Source organism: Lotus japonicus, chromosome 1, assembly GCF_012489685.1.
Source record: "Lotus japonicus ecotype B-129 chromosome 1, LjGifu_v1.2".
Classification (NCBI taxonomy): Eukaryota; Viridiplantae; Streptophyta; class Magnoliopsida; order Fabales; family Fabaceae; genus Lotus; species Lotus japonicus.
Window position 1 is genome coordinate 12,516,282 of NC_080041.1, and position 19,062 is coordinate 12,535,343.

The 19,062-nt window shown below is 34.6% G+C and overlaps 2 protein-coding genes and 1 pseudogene across 3 annotated transcripts; 2 read left to right on the forward strand and 1 right to left on the reverse strand.

Moving 5' to 3' along the window:
* The first annotated feature begins 951 nt into the window (after positions 1–951).
* LOC130733686 (delta-1-pyrroline-5-carboxylate synthase-like) lies at positions 952–9,364 on the forward strand (annotated as a pseudogene). Its single transcript, XR_009017560.1, has 19 exons — positions 952–1,232; positions 1,324–1,427; positions 2,019–2,121; positions 2,279–2,440; positions 3,007–3,284; positions 3,872–4,022; positions 4,140–4,304; positions 4,394–4,471; positions 4,759–4,848; positions 5,386–5,472; positions 5,582–5,668; positions 5,770–5,866; positions 6,232–6,335; positions 6,453–6,528; positions 7,687–7,837; positions 7,989–8,057; positions 8,316–8,382; positions 8,471–8,541; positions 9,054–9,364. The product of XR_009017560.1 is annotated as a delta-1-pyrroline-5-carboxylate synthase-like (transcript).
* Positions 9,365–9,868: 504 nt separating this feature from the next.
* On the reverse strand, positions 9,869–12,703 carry LOC130733687 (uncharacterized protein At2g39795, mitochondrial-like). The gene is made up of 3 exons (XM_057585922.1): positions 12,373–12,703; positions 10,491–10,834; positions 9,869–10,374 (listed from the first exon to the last, which is right to left on the reverse strand). Exons 1-3 carry the CDS (start codon positions 12,637–12,639, stop codon positions 10,215–10,217), a joined length of 771 nt encoding a protein of 256 aa, XP_057441905.1. The 5' UTR covers positions 12,640–12,703; the 3' UTR covers positions 9,869–10,214.
* Positions 12,704–13,713: 1,010 nt separating this feature from the next.
* On the forward strand, positions 13,714–17,547 carry LOC130733688 (histone acetyltransferase type B catalytic subunit). The gene is made up of 10 exons (XM_057585923.1): positions 13,714–13,885; positions 13,985–14,026; positions 14,774–14,883; positions 15,008–15,076; positions 15,222–15,260; positions 15,348–15,424; positions 15,548–15,647; positions 16,111–16,192; positions 16,292–16,452; positions 16,585–17,547. Exons 1-10 carry the CDS (start codon positions 13,807–13,809, stop codon positions 17,245–17,247), a joined length of 1,422 nt encoding a protein of 473 aa, XP_057441906.1. The 5' UTR covers positions 13,714–13,806; the 3' UTR covers positions 17,248–17,547.
* Positions 17,548–19,062: the final 1,515 nt, after the last annotated feature.

Genomic DNA, 19,062 nt, shown 5'->3' on the forward strand with positions numbered 1-19,062 from the left:
ACAGTTCGGGTGTAGTAGGGGGTATTATAATGTTTGAGCCTAATTTTGGTTAATTAAACTATTAATATTATAACAATATCAATTGATTATGACTCAAAAATTCATAATGATATTTTGTTAAAATTAAATTTGTAATATTTTTTTTGATCCTAATAATTCTGATAGCTTATTTTACACAGACGACTTCCAATTTAGAGAAGCTTAGATACAATCATACAATAACAACTTTGATGTATTCACTCTATCGTTTTGTTTCTATTTTTTCTTTCTATCTTTCTTATTTTTTTATCACATCAACAATCATACCATCTCTCATTTCTCTCTTTTATTTCTATTTCTTTGATATTGTGTGAAATGCAGGAATGAGTGTGAATTCATTATTTTCCATCCAATAATATAAAAATAAAAAAGGAATGCTAACAACACTTTATTTCTAATACTCACTCTTTAATTATTAAGATCCATGTGAGTTCCACTAAATTAGAAGTGAGACTCATATTTTTAATGGACCCTGCATGAATTTTAACCGATTAAAAAAAGAGTGTTGGAAAGAAAGTGTTAAAATAAGTGTTGCTATCATTTCTTAAAGTAAAATTAACTAATCAGAATATCTATTTAAGATCTCACCCCCCTCTATTCTTTTCCTTGGTGTCCAAGTCTAGCCAATGAGTCCACTCACACCCAATTGTACTAGTCAATCTAATTTCTATTGTGGATGAGGGAAGGTGAATTAACATTGATGAAGGTAGAAAAGAGGAGTCCAACTCATCAAAAGTGTGAAATATCACAATTGATTCATTGATTGTGTTATTTTATTAACTTTTTCAAAATTGATAATCATCATTAATATTATGATACTTACTTTACCATGTAAAGTGAGTAATTGAGTCCAATCCAACCAAATCCAAAAAGGAAATGCAATAAGAGGAAACCCCCAGAAACGCGGCAAGTTGTAATAGACAATAGTTGTCAGCAAGACTAACAAAACAAAACAGGACAGAACCACATTTGCTGTGTCTGTCATTGTTTATTCACGCAGCTCTCTCTCCACTCACAACCAGCAACACCACTCCTCTCTCCATTTCCTTCTTCTTTGTTTCTTTCTCAAACTTCAAATGCAGTTGCCAATGATGGTGTTTTTCTGTGTTTCATTTTTCAAGGTTGGAACTGCTGTTGTCACCCGCCAAGATGGAAGATTGGCAGTTGGAAGATTAGGGACTCTCTGTGAGCAGGTCACCACAGCTCACCACACCTTCTATAATCTCTGCTTCTTAATCTCAATTAATTAATACTAACAATAGTTCTTAATCTCCATTTTCCCAGATTAAGGAACTGAATTCCTTAGGATATGAGGTTATTTTGGTGTCATCTGGTGCTGTTGGTATTGGCCGCCAAAGACTCAGATACAGGAAATTAATCAACAGCAGGTCTCTCTTACTCTTACTTATATGCCTGCCATGCCACCCTTTATACTAAACTGCATTTTATTTAATTAATAAGTGAAGTTTATAGTGATTAGATATGTTTTCCCAGAAAAAGTAAAATCCTTTAAGAAAAAAACAAACTTTCTAATGAGTGTCATCAGGGTATGATTGTTTTAAAGTTTAGTAGAATTAAGTTTAGTAAACTTGAGTCTATTATAATTAAGGTCCATAGAATTAAGTTTGAGATGAATTTGTGTTTGGAAATGGTGCTGTAAAAGTAATTTTAAAAAAAAAACTGGGTTTTTGCTTATATAGTAAGATAGAATGACTTTTGAAGTGTAAATATAGATATATTGTATGGATCCCACACTTAGAATGAATTACTCTTGATGGAAAAGTGAAAAACTCTCACTTTTGTTAAACCCAAGTTAAATCACCTGGCTATTTTTAACAAAATTAATTTTAACATTCAAAAGTAGTTATTTTCAACTGAAACTTATAAAAAGAGCAAGCTCTTAAATAGAGTAGCTTTCCCTGTAAGCTTGTGTTTTTTTTTTTGAAGCTTATCTAAGCATTTATAATGTAATGCTGCAGCTTTACTGAGCTACAGAATCCGCAATTTGACCTTGATGGCAAGGCTTGTGCTGCTGTTGGACAAAGTAGTCTTATGGCTCTTTATGATACTTTGTTTGGTCAAGTAATTATTATTACTTCATCTTTTTATTTCCATCAAACTCTGCTCTAGAATTCCTTTTGTTACTACTGTTTTTAATGACTTGTTCCTTTTCAGTTGTTGCTAGATTTTAGTGCAGTTTAGAGAGATGTTTTATCTCTTTTGTCTATCTGAATTGCAGCTCGACGTGACATCTGCTCAGCTTCTAGTGACAGACAATGATTTTAGAGATAAAGATTTCAGAAAGCAACTATCTGAAACTGTGAAATCCTTGTTAGCTCTAAAAGTCATTCCAGTATTCAATGAGAATGATGCCGTCAGTACTAGGAAAGCTCCATATGAGGTTTGTTGCTATACTTGACGACGAAATTTTAACAATATCAAACTCAGTCCTAGAACTGAGTTTCTCAAGTCTTTGCTCCTTTGCACATAACTAGTTCTATGAATTATGTAATCTTTGTAGGTGATATGATCTAGGTTTAATCTGACAGGAAATAGAACTCAGAACTATATTTGTTTATCCTTTCCAAGTTTTTATCAACTTTATGTTTTAGATTTGAATTTTCATTCTGTATCCAACGTTTTCTCTACACCAATAAATACCTCTTAAACATTTGGCTAGAACTGTGTCCACAATAACAAGCTTTATTAGGGATTTAATTTTTATTCTTCTCTGGATTTCAAGCATTCTCACTTTCTCAGTATATATGACCAAATTACAGGTGTCTGAGAATAAACTATATGATAAAGTAAGAATGCTTGAAGTCACTTTCTCAAACTTTATGGGCTTGTAACTGTCTTTTAAGCTTGAAGTTTAATTTTATGTGTGCTTCTTTGAATGTTTGCTTAGCTCCTTTCATTTAGAACTATTTAAGTGCTTAAAGTGTCATCAACTCATATTTTCTGCAGGATTCTTCTGGAATATTTTGGGATAATGATAGTTTATCTGCTTTATTGGCTCTGGAGTTAAAAGCCGATCTTCTTGTTTTGTTGAGTGATGTTGAAGGTCTTTATAGCGGCCCTCCAAGTGACCCACATTCAAAGCTCATTCGTGCATATATTAAGGAAAGGCATCAGAATGAAATTACTTTTGGCGACAAGTCTAGGGTGGGAAGAGGTGGAATGACAGCCAAAGTAAAAGCTTCTGTTCATGCTGCTGAGGCTGGCATTCCTGTTATTATTACCAGGTTTACTATTAGACTCTATTACTGAGAAAGATTACACCTTAAACTGCTGTTCTGTTTTTTCATTTTTAAAAAAATATGATTGTTGAAGGCATATTATTCTACCCTCTTTAGGTAGTTAGGTAATTATTTATTTTATTATTAGAAATATATTATACAACTATTCATGTGTTCACCCAACAGCTTAAACATTTGGTATAGTTGGTCCATAACATTTATCATTGTCATTAGGTCATGACATGTGGACAAACTATGCTAAACCACTAACAATTTTGGAATATGAATAATACATTTAAAAAAAATTTAACTTATACACTTGCCGCCAGTTTCTCTGGTCTTTATCCTTTCATTTTATTCTATAATGTCTTTTCATCCACCTCTTTTTTCCATTTAGTAAATTTAAATGAAAATGTGTATATGGACACAAACGCAAAATTAAAGAATCCCTTATGGCCGTGCCTCTTCTTTATTTTCCATTTGTTGATCTGTACCAAAATCACTGAGATTCAGCATGGGCACAAACTATATCGGATGCTCATCTTTGGAAGCTGGTTTTTCCTTACTTCCATCACATTTTTCTCTCCTTTCAGTGGTTTTGAAACTGAAAGCATCATTAACATTCTCCAAGGACAACATATTGGAACCCTCTTCCATAAAGATGCACATGAGTGGACCACATTGAAAGACGTTGATGCACGCGAGATGGCTGTTGCAGCCAGGGAATGTTCCAGACGGCTTCAGGTATCTTTTCTTTATCACACATAATGTGTGATTTATGTGTGATAGATCATAGATAATATGCGCTGTATGTGAAATACTCCGAGTTTAACTTTCTCATATCCTAATTTTACTTCACAGGCATTATCTTCAGAAGAGAGGAAACAAATTTTACTAAAAATAGCTGATGCGCTGGAAGCAAATGAAAAAGTGATCAAGAATGAAAATGAAGCTGATATAGCTGCTGCACAGCAAGCAGGATATGAAAAATCTTTGGTGGCTAGGCTAGCTTTAAAACCTGGGAAGGCAAGACATTTCATTTTTAGAATAAATCATCTGAATTTTAACAAACTGAAAAGTTTTTGATGATAATCATAATATATGATAACTGACAGATTGAAAGCCTTGCGAACAACTTGCGAATTATTGCAAATATGGAAGAACCAATTGGCCAAGTATTAAAACGAACTGAGGTAATGAATTTATCTGGAAATGTATTCCTGGATCAATGTAGCTTATGAAATACCATTTGTGAGAAATTTATAAAGCAGGATCAGCTTCCCTTCCACTTACTATTAAACTGAAGATTCTAATTTTATGTCTTTCTACTAGATAAAACGGACTCATGTTATTCACAATTTTGTGTGAAGGCATTGTCCAAAGTGTGCACAATTTTTTCTTGGATATGATTGCACAATTTTTTGTTTTTTCTTTATAAATATTGATCTGATTTGTTTTTCACTGCTGCCAATTTATTTAGCTTTCAGATGGGCTAATTTTGGAGAAAACATCATCTCCTTTGGGAGTTCTTCTGATTATTTTTTAGTCTCGCCCTGAGGCACTAGTACAGGTAAATTAAACCCTACCAATCTTCTCTGTCTCATTTTCTCTCTTCACCTTCTGTTTTATACTTAAGCCAGTTTTCCCCAAAGGAAAAACACTTTTTTCATTTACTTTTTCACTTTTGTTGAGCACTTATATTCATCTGCTATCCTTGTTCATTGTTTTTTCAAGTGTCAGCATTCAGAAGGTATTAGGGAAGATCTGTTAAGAGGGAGATCTGTTAACCTAAATGAATTTTTTTTTGGGGTGGGGGTTGCTTAAATGAATGTGTGCTTTCAAATAAGCTTGATAGCATGGGGTATCGAAATTTAACAGATATATGGTACTTATCTGTAAAATTGAGAGGTTCTCATCCCCTTGGGCTGTATTGGTAAAAAGGGGATATTTTGTCCTTTAGACGTATGTGCTAGCAAATTGAGCTTTTTAATTTTTTAATGTTACTGCAAATACATTTATTGTATGCATAGGTTTCTAATTGATTAAATGAATCTGAAGTTTAACTGTTTATCATTATTGATCTGGTCGCTTTGTATCTTTTGAACAGATAGCTTCCTTGGCAATCAGAAGTGGGAATGGACTTCTCTTGAAAGGAGGCAAGGAAGCTTTGCGATCAAATGCAATTTTGCACAAAGTTTGGTTTCAAATAAGATAATCTTAAACTATTTTCTGTTTGAATTTAATACTGTCTGGCAATCTCATTAATAAATTCTTTTGGGGGTGGTTCCTGTTCTGGGATGCAGGTAATTACTGAAGCCATACCAGATACTGTTGGTGGAAAACTTATTGGACTTGTGACATCAAGAGCAGAAATTCCTGAACTACTTAAGGTATATTTATCAGTAGAGCTTAATTGCAGATTTATGAACTTGTTCCGTTTGAAATTATAACCTTTTAGCGAAACAAGGACTTCAATTCATTTAACTTTCAGCTGGATGACGTAATTGATCTGGTGATTCCAAGAGGCAGCAATAAACTTGTATCTCAGATCAAGAGTTCCACAAAAATTCCCGAGTTGGGTCATGCAGGTAAGACCATTGTGCTTATGTTTATACATAATAAGCGAGCAATTGATAGATACACTTAGTTAGTTAGTTGGGGTTAGTAACTATAAATTGGAAGGTTGTAAGAGTGTTGAGTATCTTTGGGATCATTTGGGAATTGGGAATTAGGAGAGTGATGAGTCTCTCCAATACTCATCAGTTACTTATATCCTTCTCTAATTCCCCAATTGGGAATTATGGTTCATCTTGAATAATACTCTTTCTCTCTACATTCTTGGCTGGATCTTATCAGCAATGCTTGATTGCTTGATATGGTATGGTAAATCCTAGTGAAAGAATTTATTAGTGACTATCATAAATCATAATAAGGTTCATTATTACTGATCCAGATGGAATTTGCCACGTCTATGTTGACAAGTCTGCTAACACGGAGATGGCAAGGCAGATTGTACTGGATGCAAAAGTATATTATCCAGCAGCCTGCAATGCCATGGTAAATTAAATGTACCGGATGACCGTGCAAGATTGCTGATGTTAGCTATTTTCTTTGCTCATGAATCACTGCCATGCATAACTTCTTTTTGTCTGCTTTTAAAATTTTAACTCTTAGGAAACACTTCTTGTCCACAAGGAGTTAATAGAGAAAGGTTGGCTTAATGATATTATAGTTGACCTACAAACGAAAGGTATAATTTCTTGCAATCATTTCCTCTTGTTCTTGATTCTCTTTCAACAGGTGATAATACAGTTTGCTTTAATTTCTGGATACTACTCATTAGGTTTTGTTTGTAGCTCTAGCTGGATAAAGGTTTTTGTTGTAATTTCTCATTTCTCTCCAAAAATATGACATTTAAACATTTGATTTTCGTGATTGCGTAATGATAATAATTATCAGGTTGCAATCAAGTCTTTTAATATGCCAAGTTTTTTATCCTTTCTGGAAGTTTAAGGACTCATGCTAATGCATGGCTGCAAAATGCATGCTCTTTAAGATTTGGATTAGAAGATAAGAACCCGCGTTATCTAATAAACTCAGTTGGCAATATTTTTTTATATATTTTCTTATGGGAAATATGGTGTTGGTTTTGAGGATGTTTGTGGGTAAATAAGATGTAGGTTTTGTATCTCAACCAAACCCCTAAAGCCACTCATGTTAGATTTTACTGCATAGAGTGGATGTAATAACACATAGCAAAGCTGAATTTTATATGATGAACAAATAAGGAATTTAGTTGTATGATTTCTTAAATTCTCTTGAGCAAATTCTGTTGAGAAGACAACATAAAGAAAGCATGAGTATGATGGTTTTAATGCTATGTCTCAGGGCCTTCTGCATCACAGTGCTTGTAATTCCAGATTCCAATCCATTGTGAACAAATTTTACGCTCATACGCTGAACATTATAAAGAGAAGCATATTTAAATATCTATTATTTAATGGTTTAGAGTTTGTTCACGTAAATTTCTAATATGGGCATTTATTTCCTTTTGGAACTGAAACTTTCATGTTCAAAAAGATCTTAGATATTTAATTTTAAATGCTAATCGAGTGTCAAAAATCTAAATAATGTTCATTATTCTTCTTTTTGTTGATTAATAAATATTAAAGAAATTTAAACGATCTTCTAGGAAATTAAAGAAAATGAAAGCCATCCCCAAGATTTATATTGCAATCTATCTTTATGTTAACCTAAGTCTTGCATCCTTACTAGTCTGGTGCGTTGTTTCATCATTTTAAAGATTGAAAAATTTATCATATTATCTGGGAGTCGGAAGACTGTTATACTGAATTGATAGGTGTTACTATCTTATTTCAAATGCAAAAATGATGTAAAATTTATGCAGGTGTTACATTATATGGAGGACCAAAGGCAACTTCTTTGTTAAATATTCCACAGGCACGTACGTTTCATCATGAGTACAGTTCATTGGCTTGCACTGTTGAAATTGTGGATGATGTGTATGCAGCTATTAATCATATAAATCTTTATGGAAGGCATGTCAGTGTTTTATTCTTTATTAGAAACGTGTGAAACAGATTGCTTTCATTTCCCTTCTACTCTCTGTTCCAATTCAAACCGACATCTATATTGGTGCAGTGGGTTAATATGGAAAAATATCATATCTTCTATTTCTTTGTGTGGCAGTGCACATACTGATTGCATCGTTGCAGAAGATCATGAAGTAGCTGATGTGTTCCTACGCCAAGTAGACAGGTAATATCTGAAACACCATGCTCCTTAATCTCGTTTCTGCAATGATAAATAATAAATACAGTTGAAAAAGATATTTCACTCAATTCTCTACTTTGCAGCATTTTGTTATTGTGTAACTATTTGGCAGTCTTTGACAAAGTTACACAAAAGTATAACATTAAACAAACATTACCCTTTAAACTATCACTGCTTTCTCAGAAGATATCAGCACATTGTGCAATGGAAGTGATGTAATTATCGTTTGTCTTGTATTGATAGTGCGTCTGTTATTCACAATGCAAGCACAAGATTTTGTGATGGGGCACGATTTGGACTAGGTGCAGAGGTATGTTTTTTCTTTTTTTGCATTTTCTAATCAATCTATTGAATTAATGTTGTTGATTTAATTTTGTATTTCTGTCTTGGTTGAATAGGTTGGAACAAGTACAAGCAGGATTCATGCTCGAGGCCCAGTTGGCGTTGAAGGATTGTTGACAACAAGATGGTATGAGCTGGTGATCATTATAATGCTTAAGAAACAGTACAAATCTTGTACTATACAACTAACAATTCCATTCTGTCTCTTGGTTAATATATGTACTTGAATGTCACTAATCACTTTTGCATGAGGAATGAAAGATTTATCATTCATATAAAATTAATCTATATGTGCTAATAAAGGACTATATAGTTTACATTTCAGCCTCTCATTTGTCACTTATAATCTACGAGCCTGTTTGGATTCAGGCTTATTGGAGCTTAACTACTCCAGAAAGTGCACTAAATAAGTTTTAATAACTGTTCTTTGATTTGCATCTAAATGGGTAGTACATAGCAAATCTTTAAAAATCAACTTGCTCCTACCAGATTAATATTCAAACCAACACTACAGTCTATGATACACTTTCAACCCATGCATCTAATATCTTAAATTTCTTCCCATCCAAGATAATATTTATTCTAGCAAGTTTTTGTTATTTTCCTTAGTGTTATTTTACTTTTTCTTTGCGTGCGCAGGATTCTGAAAGGAAGTGGACAAGTAGTAGATGGTGATAAAGAGATTGTCTACACCCACAGAGACCTTGCAACTTAATTTGGCTGTTGTCTGCTGTATTTTCTTCTGTAACCTCTTGTCATGGGATTGCAGGGTGGAGTTGTACGATTAAACAGGGGTATTTGTATTAACTGTTGATTTTTTTTCCTAAAGATGTTTCCGGCAATGTCAATTACAGGACTTGTGAGGATTTTGTTATTTAATGCATTTGTTTTTGGAGTGAGCAAATGAATATTATAACCTTTCCTTTCAGCTTAAACACTTACATTATCTACTTGTCCTCTGCTCATGCTAGGAAAATGCAGGGAATATGAAGTTCCAATGGAATTCTTGTTTATTGACATCTATGTTTATAATTTAGATTAGTGAGATGATTGTTTCTGAGAGGTATGTTAATGTCATCATTTTTTCCACTTAAATGATGTGCTAATCGGTAATATGTTCAAGCCTCTTATCAATACAAGTTTGAATTGCCTTGAATCTAATCGGTAATATGTTCCTAAATTAGTATACGTGATTATATTTTCAATTAAAAGTGCATAAAAATTACTCATTTTGCTCAGGAGTGGGCTGATATACACCATTTTTACCATACTAACAGAAAATCCTTATTTTTAACACTAAAAAGGGAGTTTAAACTCTATCACAAGTGCAAAAAAATATAAAAACCTATAACCTACCCAATTTGAGAATTCTCGTGTTCCTATGTTCCTAGAAAATTAAAAAGAAAAATTGAAAACTACTCTAAAATAAGCTATTTCAAAAGTAACATGCAAAATTCTATTCCATAAGCGATAGAGATGCATTCATCAAATTGAAGCCAAACCACAAGTTCAACATATAGCCATATACTATCTTGCTACATATAAAAATGCGCACAGCTTATGAATCCCAGCTAAAAGCCGTCTAACAAAGCACCCACGAGAAATGCAGGTGGATAAAATAAAATAACTAAACATTTTCAGCCATAATAATGTGCCTTTAATATGAGCTACTACTGAAACATAATGTTAGGATCTCTGATTATGTTTTTCTTCAAATGCATACTAAGTGATTTGACAAAAAATCAGCATCTTCCAAGCTGACAGACAGCAGTTGTAAGCACATAACTCTTGAATGAAAGCTCATGCTTGAATGAAGCTCTTGACCTTTTTCAACCACACCAAGTATTCTTTACTGTCCTTGTTGATCATGTACTCATGCAAGAAATTTGTTGTGCTAGGTTTGATTCCTCTGATTTCTAAATACTTGTGGAAAGACTTCTGCAAACTCTCATCCAGATCCCTGAAACAGAACAAGTTCAATCAAACAATGCCTAACTAAAACAAAAATAAAGTTGCAAATTCAAGAGGACAATAATAATGATAATAAGATCCAGAAAGAAGAGAAGAAGGGCATACTGAAAATCCGGTCCCTCATAAGCAATTTGATCCTCAGAAAGCTCAGGATTCTTAACAGACAAGCTGTCAATAACAATCTCATCAGAGTAAGCCATACAGCTAAACTCCAAGAAGGGTCCACCCTTCTTGGAAACACTCACTGAAAGTGGAAGGCTTGACTGAGATGCTCTCTCACTCTCATCATCACCGCCACCATCAACACCATTTTCTTCCCCTGTGACAAGATCAGGCATGTCAACCTGAACCTTAATCTCTTCACCTTGGTAAGTCCTTTCCAGTGTTATGGTCTGGTTTCCCGGATTATCAACTATCTTAAAAGGAAAATTTTTCGGAAGATCCTCCTCCTAGCATCAACCAATTGAAATTTCAACATTGCAGAACATAAATTCAAAAAACCAAAAAGCAATTTAACTAATAAGGCCCCGTTTGAGAAAACAACTTAATTAAGCGCTTATTCATAAGCTATTTTAAAAAATTTATTAAAATAAATTGAAAATAAACTATCTATAAGCATATGCTCTTTTTCATAAGCTATCATGAGTAGCTTATGAAAATAAGCTCAAAACAGCGTCATAAGCTGTTTGCATAAGCTCTTCCCAACAATTGCACAAGCGTTTATGCTATCAGATAAACTCAAATAAGCTCTCTCAAACATGGCCTAAATCCTATTTGGTCAACAACAAAAAATGGAAAGAAAAAATGAAATTTCAACATTGCAGAACATAAATTCAAAAAACAAAAGAGCAATGTAACCAGGGGCAGATTTACCGCCTGGCTTGCCTGGGCCTTTGCCCAGGCTCTGAGGAAAAAAAAAATTTATTTCTTTGGACCAGGTAAGGTCTTGGGGAAAAAAAGAAGAAGAAAGAAAGGGCAAAATTGTGAAGAGTGTCCTATGTTGATCGATTGTGAGGGAAGAGGATTGTGTTGTGTCGCTGTGGGTGAGGCCTGAGGGAGCGAGGCGGTGGGTCAGGGTGAGTGGGTGAGTGAGTCTGTGAATGAATTATTAGAGTAGAATAACAGTAGCAGTAGCAGAGGTGAGAGGCCAGAGAGCACAACTCTTGCACCTTGAGATGAGGAGAGTGGCTACTTGTATTTGGGGCTGGTGTGAAGTTTCTTTCACTAGAGATTTCTCCAAATACCCATAGCTTCCGAGCGTTGATTGCACGGTGATCGTCATCTTCTGATTCAGTTCCAATGCCCCCAAACACTTACTTGACTTGGGATTGAAATTGAAATGAGGAGAGAAAGAGAAGAGCATAGAAGGAGAAAGAAAAAACCTCAAACTCTAACACAAGCGTGACCCATCCAAACAAACCATGGCTTATCATGTGACATTTTTCTCAACTTTTTCAAAGCTTCTGAAATTGAATCACTAGTCCCTGAGCCACCTGGCACTCTCACCACCATAACGTGTCCCCTCCCCTGATTACTTACACCATTAGGACCTTGATTTCAGATAACCATTTTTCCTTTATTTTCTAGCACCTAATAATCAATTTTTTTACAAGAGGAAGTTATATATATAAAGTCTGCTAATATATTTAATATTGATAAAATTAAGGTGATATTAATTTTGAATCTGTTAACTATATATTTGAGTTGAGTGTTCAATTGAGAATGAGACATATTTGTCATTACAACAAACTATTTACGTTGAAACACCGCAATATCTGTCACCGCAACCACAATGTAAACTAGATGTGGGGTAGTTAGGCGACTTAATCTTGCCCAGGCTCTCTAAAAGTCCTGGCTCCGCCACTGAATGTAACTAATAAATTATAAATTCTATTTGGTCAACAAAAAAAATTGAAAATAGAAATTTAGCCACTACCATCATTTATTCATCATGAAACTATGAACTGAGGGAAGAGATGCAACTTACAGCGCTGTGATCGTCGGTTTCCTCAGCGCAGGTGATTTCGGATTCGATGACTCGGAGAAGGGTCTCATCGGAGGTGGGTTTGTTCTTGACAGCCACAGAAGAAAAGTGAAATCTCGGAACCACGGAATCCTGGTGCCGGTGCAGCTGGTTGACGGCGGCGAACAGGGCGGCGCGATGACCCGGTTGGGTTTTCTTGATCAATTGGCCCGCAGCAGCAAAAGACCTCAATAAAGGACTCGACTTGCGAAGAATCGAGTTGAACGCCATTTCCAGAGAAGAGGTTTGCTAGGGTTTTGTGAGGGTTTTAGGAGGATTGGGGTTTGGGAAACTCTACAAACCCTCACATATATAAATACGGGATTTTTTTACACTTTTATTTATTGTCAAAGTAAACAAAAAGAAAAGTTATTTGGAATTGAACTTTTCTAAAAATATTTGAAAATTTTGATTTATATGCACTTATAAAAAAAATTACATACTTATACAATCATATCTCTCCATTTAATACATTTTTGGATTATTAACTATAGAGTATTTTTTATGTTGTTGTCCTTGAGCCTTGGCGCTGGATTTGGTGATTAAAGATTCTCCTGAAATGTGTGCTACTCATTTGGTTAGCTATTCCGGCAAATGCTTGTCATTTTAGGCGCGGTCTCGCTCTATCTGATGTGTGCTATTTGTAACAATGAGGATGAAACTACTTCAGTATTTTGCATTGCCTCTGTGATTGTCTCGTGACTAGGAGTATTAACTAGAGAGTGATTATCCTCAATGTGGATAAATATGAAGCTCATTTCATCCCCTCAATAATGAGGTATCAGGAATTCGATTCTTGCAATGGGAATGAAGCAAATAATGAGGGTCAGTGACGGATCCAGAAATTTAAGGTTGTGAGGACAACATATACATATAAATTCGTAAAAAAATAATTAATATATACTATTAGAAATAAAGGTATTTTTTTTTTATCAAAGATGACACAAGTAAGGACATTTTATACCAAAGAGGCCATAAAAAAACCATATACTTTTACTACTTAAGTGAGGGTATTTAGCAAAGTGGAACACAAGTGAGAACATTTCTTACTAAAGAGTCATTAAATACCACATACTTTTACTACTCAAATTTTTTTCAATGATTTTTTAAAAAACCAAGTGAGGGCTCATGGTCATTAACCTGCATCCGTCATTGTTGAGGGCAGTCGTTTACCACTTAGTACGAGTATCCGCACCAAAGAAATTCATTATTGTTATTTACAATAAATATCATGAGCTCACATTTGGGCCCGTTACATTGATCAAGGCAGCCCAATGATTGATTGCTTTAAAAGCCCTAATCTAAGTTTCCCCTCCCAATTCATTTCCCGCTCTACAAACCCTAACTTCCCAACACTCTCTCAGTTGAGCTGAAGAAGAAGACGAAGAAAGCGCGCTCATGGGGCAGAAGCAGCGATCGAACTCCGATCCCAACAACGACGCCAAAAAGCGACGCCGTGTTGGATTTTCCGCCGTCGGTCAGTTTTATTCATTTTCTACTCATTTTCAATTTTTTTTTTTTAATTTGGGTTGATGGTTTCCATGCGTATGTGAACATTTCTTCATTTCCTTTGTAGATGCTGGAGTTGAAGCCAAAGACTGCATCACAATCTACCTAGGTACGATAAAAATGTGCTATATTCATTCTATGCTGCTGGGTAGCTCTTGATTTGAATATAAGAGTGTGAATCAATTATGGGATGGGGAAACGTGGTTCCTTTGAAAATGGGTCGCTGATTTTATTATTCTGCTAATTATAGCTTAATTAACTCTCTTATTCTTCTTCATACTCTGTTATTGTTCCTGTACTTGTTATTGTTATTGTCGATTTTCCTGCTTATTTGCTGGTTATGAGATGAGAGCAGTATTTTTAGCATTATAGGTAACTGAAAATCGATGTTAAGGAGGTTTTAATCCGAGCTGTACCGGTGTATATAACTAGGTATTTTTTGTTTTGTTTTAAAAACTGCCTGTTTAGGCGGAAGTTTTCGATATGAAGAGCTTATGCTCAAGTGAGCTCAACCTATGAAAATGGAAATTATTTCTTTCTAGACCCTTTTTTTTTTCATTTTTTATGTAGCACATAGAGTGGACCTTGACACCTTGTTAATGAGCAACGTTCTTTTAGATGCAGCCTGTTGCCTTCTCTTCTGTCAATATGCTTCTGCTGCCTCTTTTTCTTTGAATAACCTTTCACAAGCTTAGGTTGCTAGGGACATGATATTTCTAGTCTGTTTCTCACTTTCTCGTAGTCAAGTTCATTAAAGTGGCCTTTACCATTATTTCCTTGAGATGTTTCTTGTCTGTATGGTGTGATTTGGCAACTGGCATGAGTTTTTTATATAGTGTCTGCTATTATTGTGCAGTTTCGAGCGAAGATGAATTTAATGCTCCAGAGAGCTTGGTCATCAATCCTGTGGATTTGAATAGCTTCTTTGATGATGATGGGAAAATTTATGGTTATGAGGGCTTGAAGGTCAGATTCTTTTGGACAAATAATTGGGGATTTTCTTTTTAAAAAATATTCATATTTGAATGTTTCATGGTGTACAATTACTTGTTTCTCAGATTATTTTGCTGTTTTTTTTTTGTTTTTGCAGATTACCATCTGGATTAGCAGCATATCCTTTTATGCTTATGCTGATATTACGTTTGAGAGTTCTTCTGATGTAAGTTCTGAATATCTTTGGATTTTAGACTAGTGGAAAAAATATTCATATTCCTATATTGCCTTACTGGTTTATCCAGAATTTGCGTTTGATTTTACATCATTGCTCTGACACTTTCTTTCAATGTGTTGTTTGGTTTCTTAAGCGAGGCAAAGGGATAACAGATCTAAAATCTTCTCTTCAGGTATGCATCAGCATCTACTGCATTACCACTATTTTGATGCCTATCTATTACCCATAACACTGCAACTTTGTTTATTATTTTGTACAGACAATTTTTGCTGAGACTCTTGTTGATAGCAAGGATGAATTCCTTCAAAAATATTTGCTGGATAAGGATTTTGTCAGGTATTAAGCCTCCACTTCTTTTGTCATTCTAAAGAAAAACAACATGTGTGTTTTCAGTATATTACTTGAATTTGATTTATAAAATGTTAAAGAATGTGGCTGCGAATTATAAATGGTTTGCAGAACAACTATCTCAAGTGGAGAGGTTTTGAAGCACAAATCTTTCAAGGGGAACTTTTCTGACTCTAATCAGAATGAAGATTCAGCTACTTCTGATGTTGAGGTTGTAATTTGCATTTCGGCTCAATGCTGCTCTATATTTTTAGTTAGGTTGCTTGAGTGTTAAAGCCCAGTTTAATTTTTTATTCTATATGAACACTATATTCTTATACATGTTGCCACTCAAATTTTTGGCAATCTGCAATACTTTTGTATGGTTCTTTATCTTAGGTTCATAGTAGAAATTATGAATTGTCCCATACACGTATATATGGTGTTGTACATTCTAGCTAGGCAGTGACCAGATCTACTTTTAGCAAATATGATTCACATGTTTGAACAACCTTTCTTTACATGAAAAGTCCAGCCAAGTCCCCCCCCCCCTCCCCCTTGTGGTTAAAATTGTGTGCAACAAGTTTGTGTTTCGTCTTTACTCTCCTTTAAACTTCAGTTAGGTTTCTTGTGTCTGCATATGCATATTTTGAGGGATATTGTGAAAGTGAATTCTGATTTATCTCCTGTATCAGGTCGTTCGTATGGTGGCAGGCAACATTTCTACTGGGCAGCTTTACAGTCATCTAATACCCCTTACTCTTCTTCTTGTTGATGGTAATTTTCACCCATTTTACTGCTTCATACCTCTGTTGGGCACCGTGTTTAGATTACACAGAGCTGTAGCCTTTTTTCATAACCTTGTTTGTCATGTAGGGAGCAGTCCTATTGATGTTACGGATCCACAATGGGAGTTGTATGTAGTGATTCAGAAGAAAACTGATCTGCAGGGAGACAGCCAACGTGTGTTGATTGGTTTTACTGCTATTTATCGATTTTACCACTATCCTGATAGTTCCCGATTGCGACTGGGTCAGGTTTGTTTTGTAGTGGACATTCAGTAATGCAGCTTTTTACTCTCTAATGTTTTTTAACTTGTATCATTCTCTTGTTAAATTCTAAATTGCTTTTTTATCCCATCTTTTGATGGGTCCTTCTGTTGTTGGCAGATACTCGTATTGCCTCCTTACCAGCACAAGGGTTATGGTCGGTTCCTTCTAGAGGTTCTAAATGAAGTTGCCATGTCTGAAAATGTTTTTGACCTGACTATTGAAGAGCCGTTGGATAACCTCCAGCATGTCCGAACCTGTATTGACACTCTACGCCTGCTTCATTTCGAGCCAATCCAGCATTTAGTTACTAAGGCTGTTTCACTTCTAAAGGAAGGAAAATTGTCAAAGAAAACCCATTCTCCTCGACTCATACCACCTCCAAGCGCTATTGAGGATGTTAGAAAAAGTCTGAAAATTAACAAAAAGCAGTTTCTCCAGTGTTGGGAGGTTTTGCTCTACATTGGCCTTGATCCTATTGACAAGTACAGGGAGAACTTTGTTAGTATTATTTCCGAACGTGTGAAGTATGATATCTTAGGGAAAGATTCTGGGACTTCTGGGAAGAAGCTTATTGAAGTACCAAGCGATACTGATGAGGATATGTCATTTGTCATGTTCAGATCAGAGGCCCATGAAGCTAGTACTGTGCAGATTGATGACAATCAGACAAATCAACAAGAGCAACTGCAAAAGTTAGTTGAAGATAGGGTGAAAGAAATACAGTTGGTCGCAGAAAAGGTAGCCTTGCATCGTGGGAGCTCAGGCGTGGCTGTTAATTAAATTTCTCCTTCACAAGATGACATGCGATGAGGTTTGTGTGATTGATTTTCCGCTGACGAACAGGAGTTTTTATCAGAGGTTATCTTAGCACATTTCTGAGTTCGGCAAAGACAAAGAAGACTCCTAGGAGGCACAATCTAGGTTGTTTTGTGGTTCTTAATTCTAGGTTAGTACAATTTAATTATCCGAGGCTGTGAAGGAACCATGTTATGTAGTTGTAAGCTGTGATTAATATGACTAACCGCAGCAAGTTGATTGTTGATATCATTGCGATCAAATATTGCTCGTGCTTTTATGCCATGTGTTTGCTTGCTGCATCCGATCCAAGGATTGTGGGTTGTTGTTTTGTAGGTTTCTCCCTTTGTTTTGTTCTTACTTGAAATTTGTTATTTTTATTAGGGGCGTGGGGGAAAAGGCAGTGGGAGAGGTAGAGTTTATATTTGAGGGGGGCAAGTACCAACTAAAAGAAAATTATGAATAACACATGAAAAAGATGAAATTTTAAAATCTAACTAACATTCTTTATTTATTTTTCATATTATAATATTGATAAAGTTGGAATTAAATGTCCTGAAGACGGTTTCCAGAGGTATCCAAAAAGATAAAAATTTAAGAAGTACCTCAGCCTTGGATGCTAAACTAGGAAGTACATGCCTGAACTTTAAGGATAATGTTCATTTTAGATAATATTGAAATCTTTATAAATAAGATACGGTAATAATAAGAAAAGTTTGTGGTCGCACTGAAATTACTCTCGTTGGAAGTTTCGCTTTCCTGTTTTCTTTGAATTCCAAACTACAAAAAAAAACTGAAATTACACTAACGTGAGAGGAAGAAAAATAGAAGAAATGAGTATTATGATAGCCATAGGTGATGTGATTAAAAAAGAAGAGCAATAAAAAGAGAAAAGTTACTAACACATATTGGAGTAGTTGGTACTTGGTAAGAATGTACCACTTCTTATGAGAATATTATGTGTTCGATTATCGTTACTAATGCATGGGCTTAACTTGGTGAATAATGAGTATCTCTATAAGTGACTAATAGATCCGGAGGTATGCACTAACCTGTGGTAGTGACCAGCCAAATATCTTTTTTTATAAGCACCATAACCAAAACATACCCAAACTTGTGTTCATTGTTGATAGAAAAAAAGTAGGTAAAAATAAGATGGAGGATTTTTTTTTCAAATATTATTGTTTAAAAGACCTTTGTAATTTAGTACAATGGTAGAGCTCTCTAGTCTCTATCACATAATGCGCTTGAGCTAAACTAATAAATTGTCTAGAGTCTAGACTGTCCAATTCTCTACTTGCTTGGGTAGAACTCTTCATGTAATCATCTATATATATATGAAAATAATGTTTCCTTCTAGAAGCCTATGCCACATGGCACCCCCAAATTCTTCCAATTTCCCTCCAAGAAAAAAAAGACATCCCACTTTTTTGTTACAACATATTTCATCTCTCACCTATTTAATTTCATTTATTATTCATAATTCCTTATCCTATATGATACACTTGAATGTATATTTTTAAATATTATATTTTTGAAAGTTTGTGACAATTCAAATAATATTACGAAATCTATTTCAAAAAAAATGATTATTTCGAAATCTTTTTCTCACTTTTTAAATTTTAAATATAAAAATTACTTGAAATTATTTTTAAAATAAATCTAACATTAGTTTTTTTTATTACAAATTAAAAAATATAATACACAACAAAAATTGGAATCCTTTGTTTGTTCAACTCCAACAGCAATGTTGATAATAAATATTGAAACTTTTAATTTAAACTATCATTATTTCCTAAC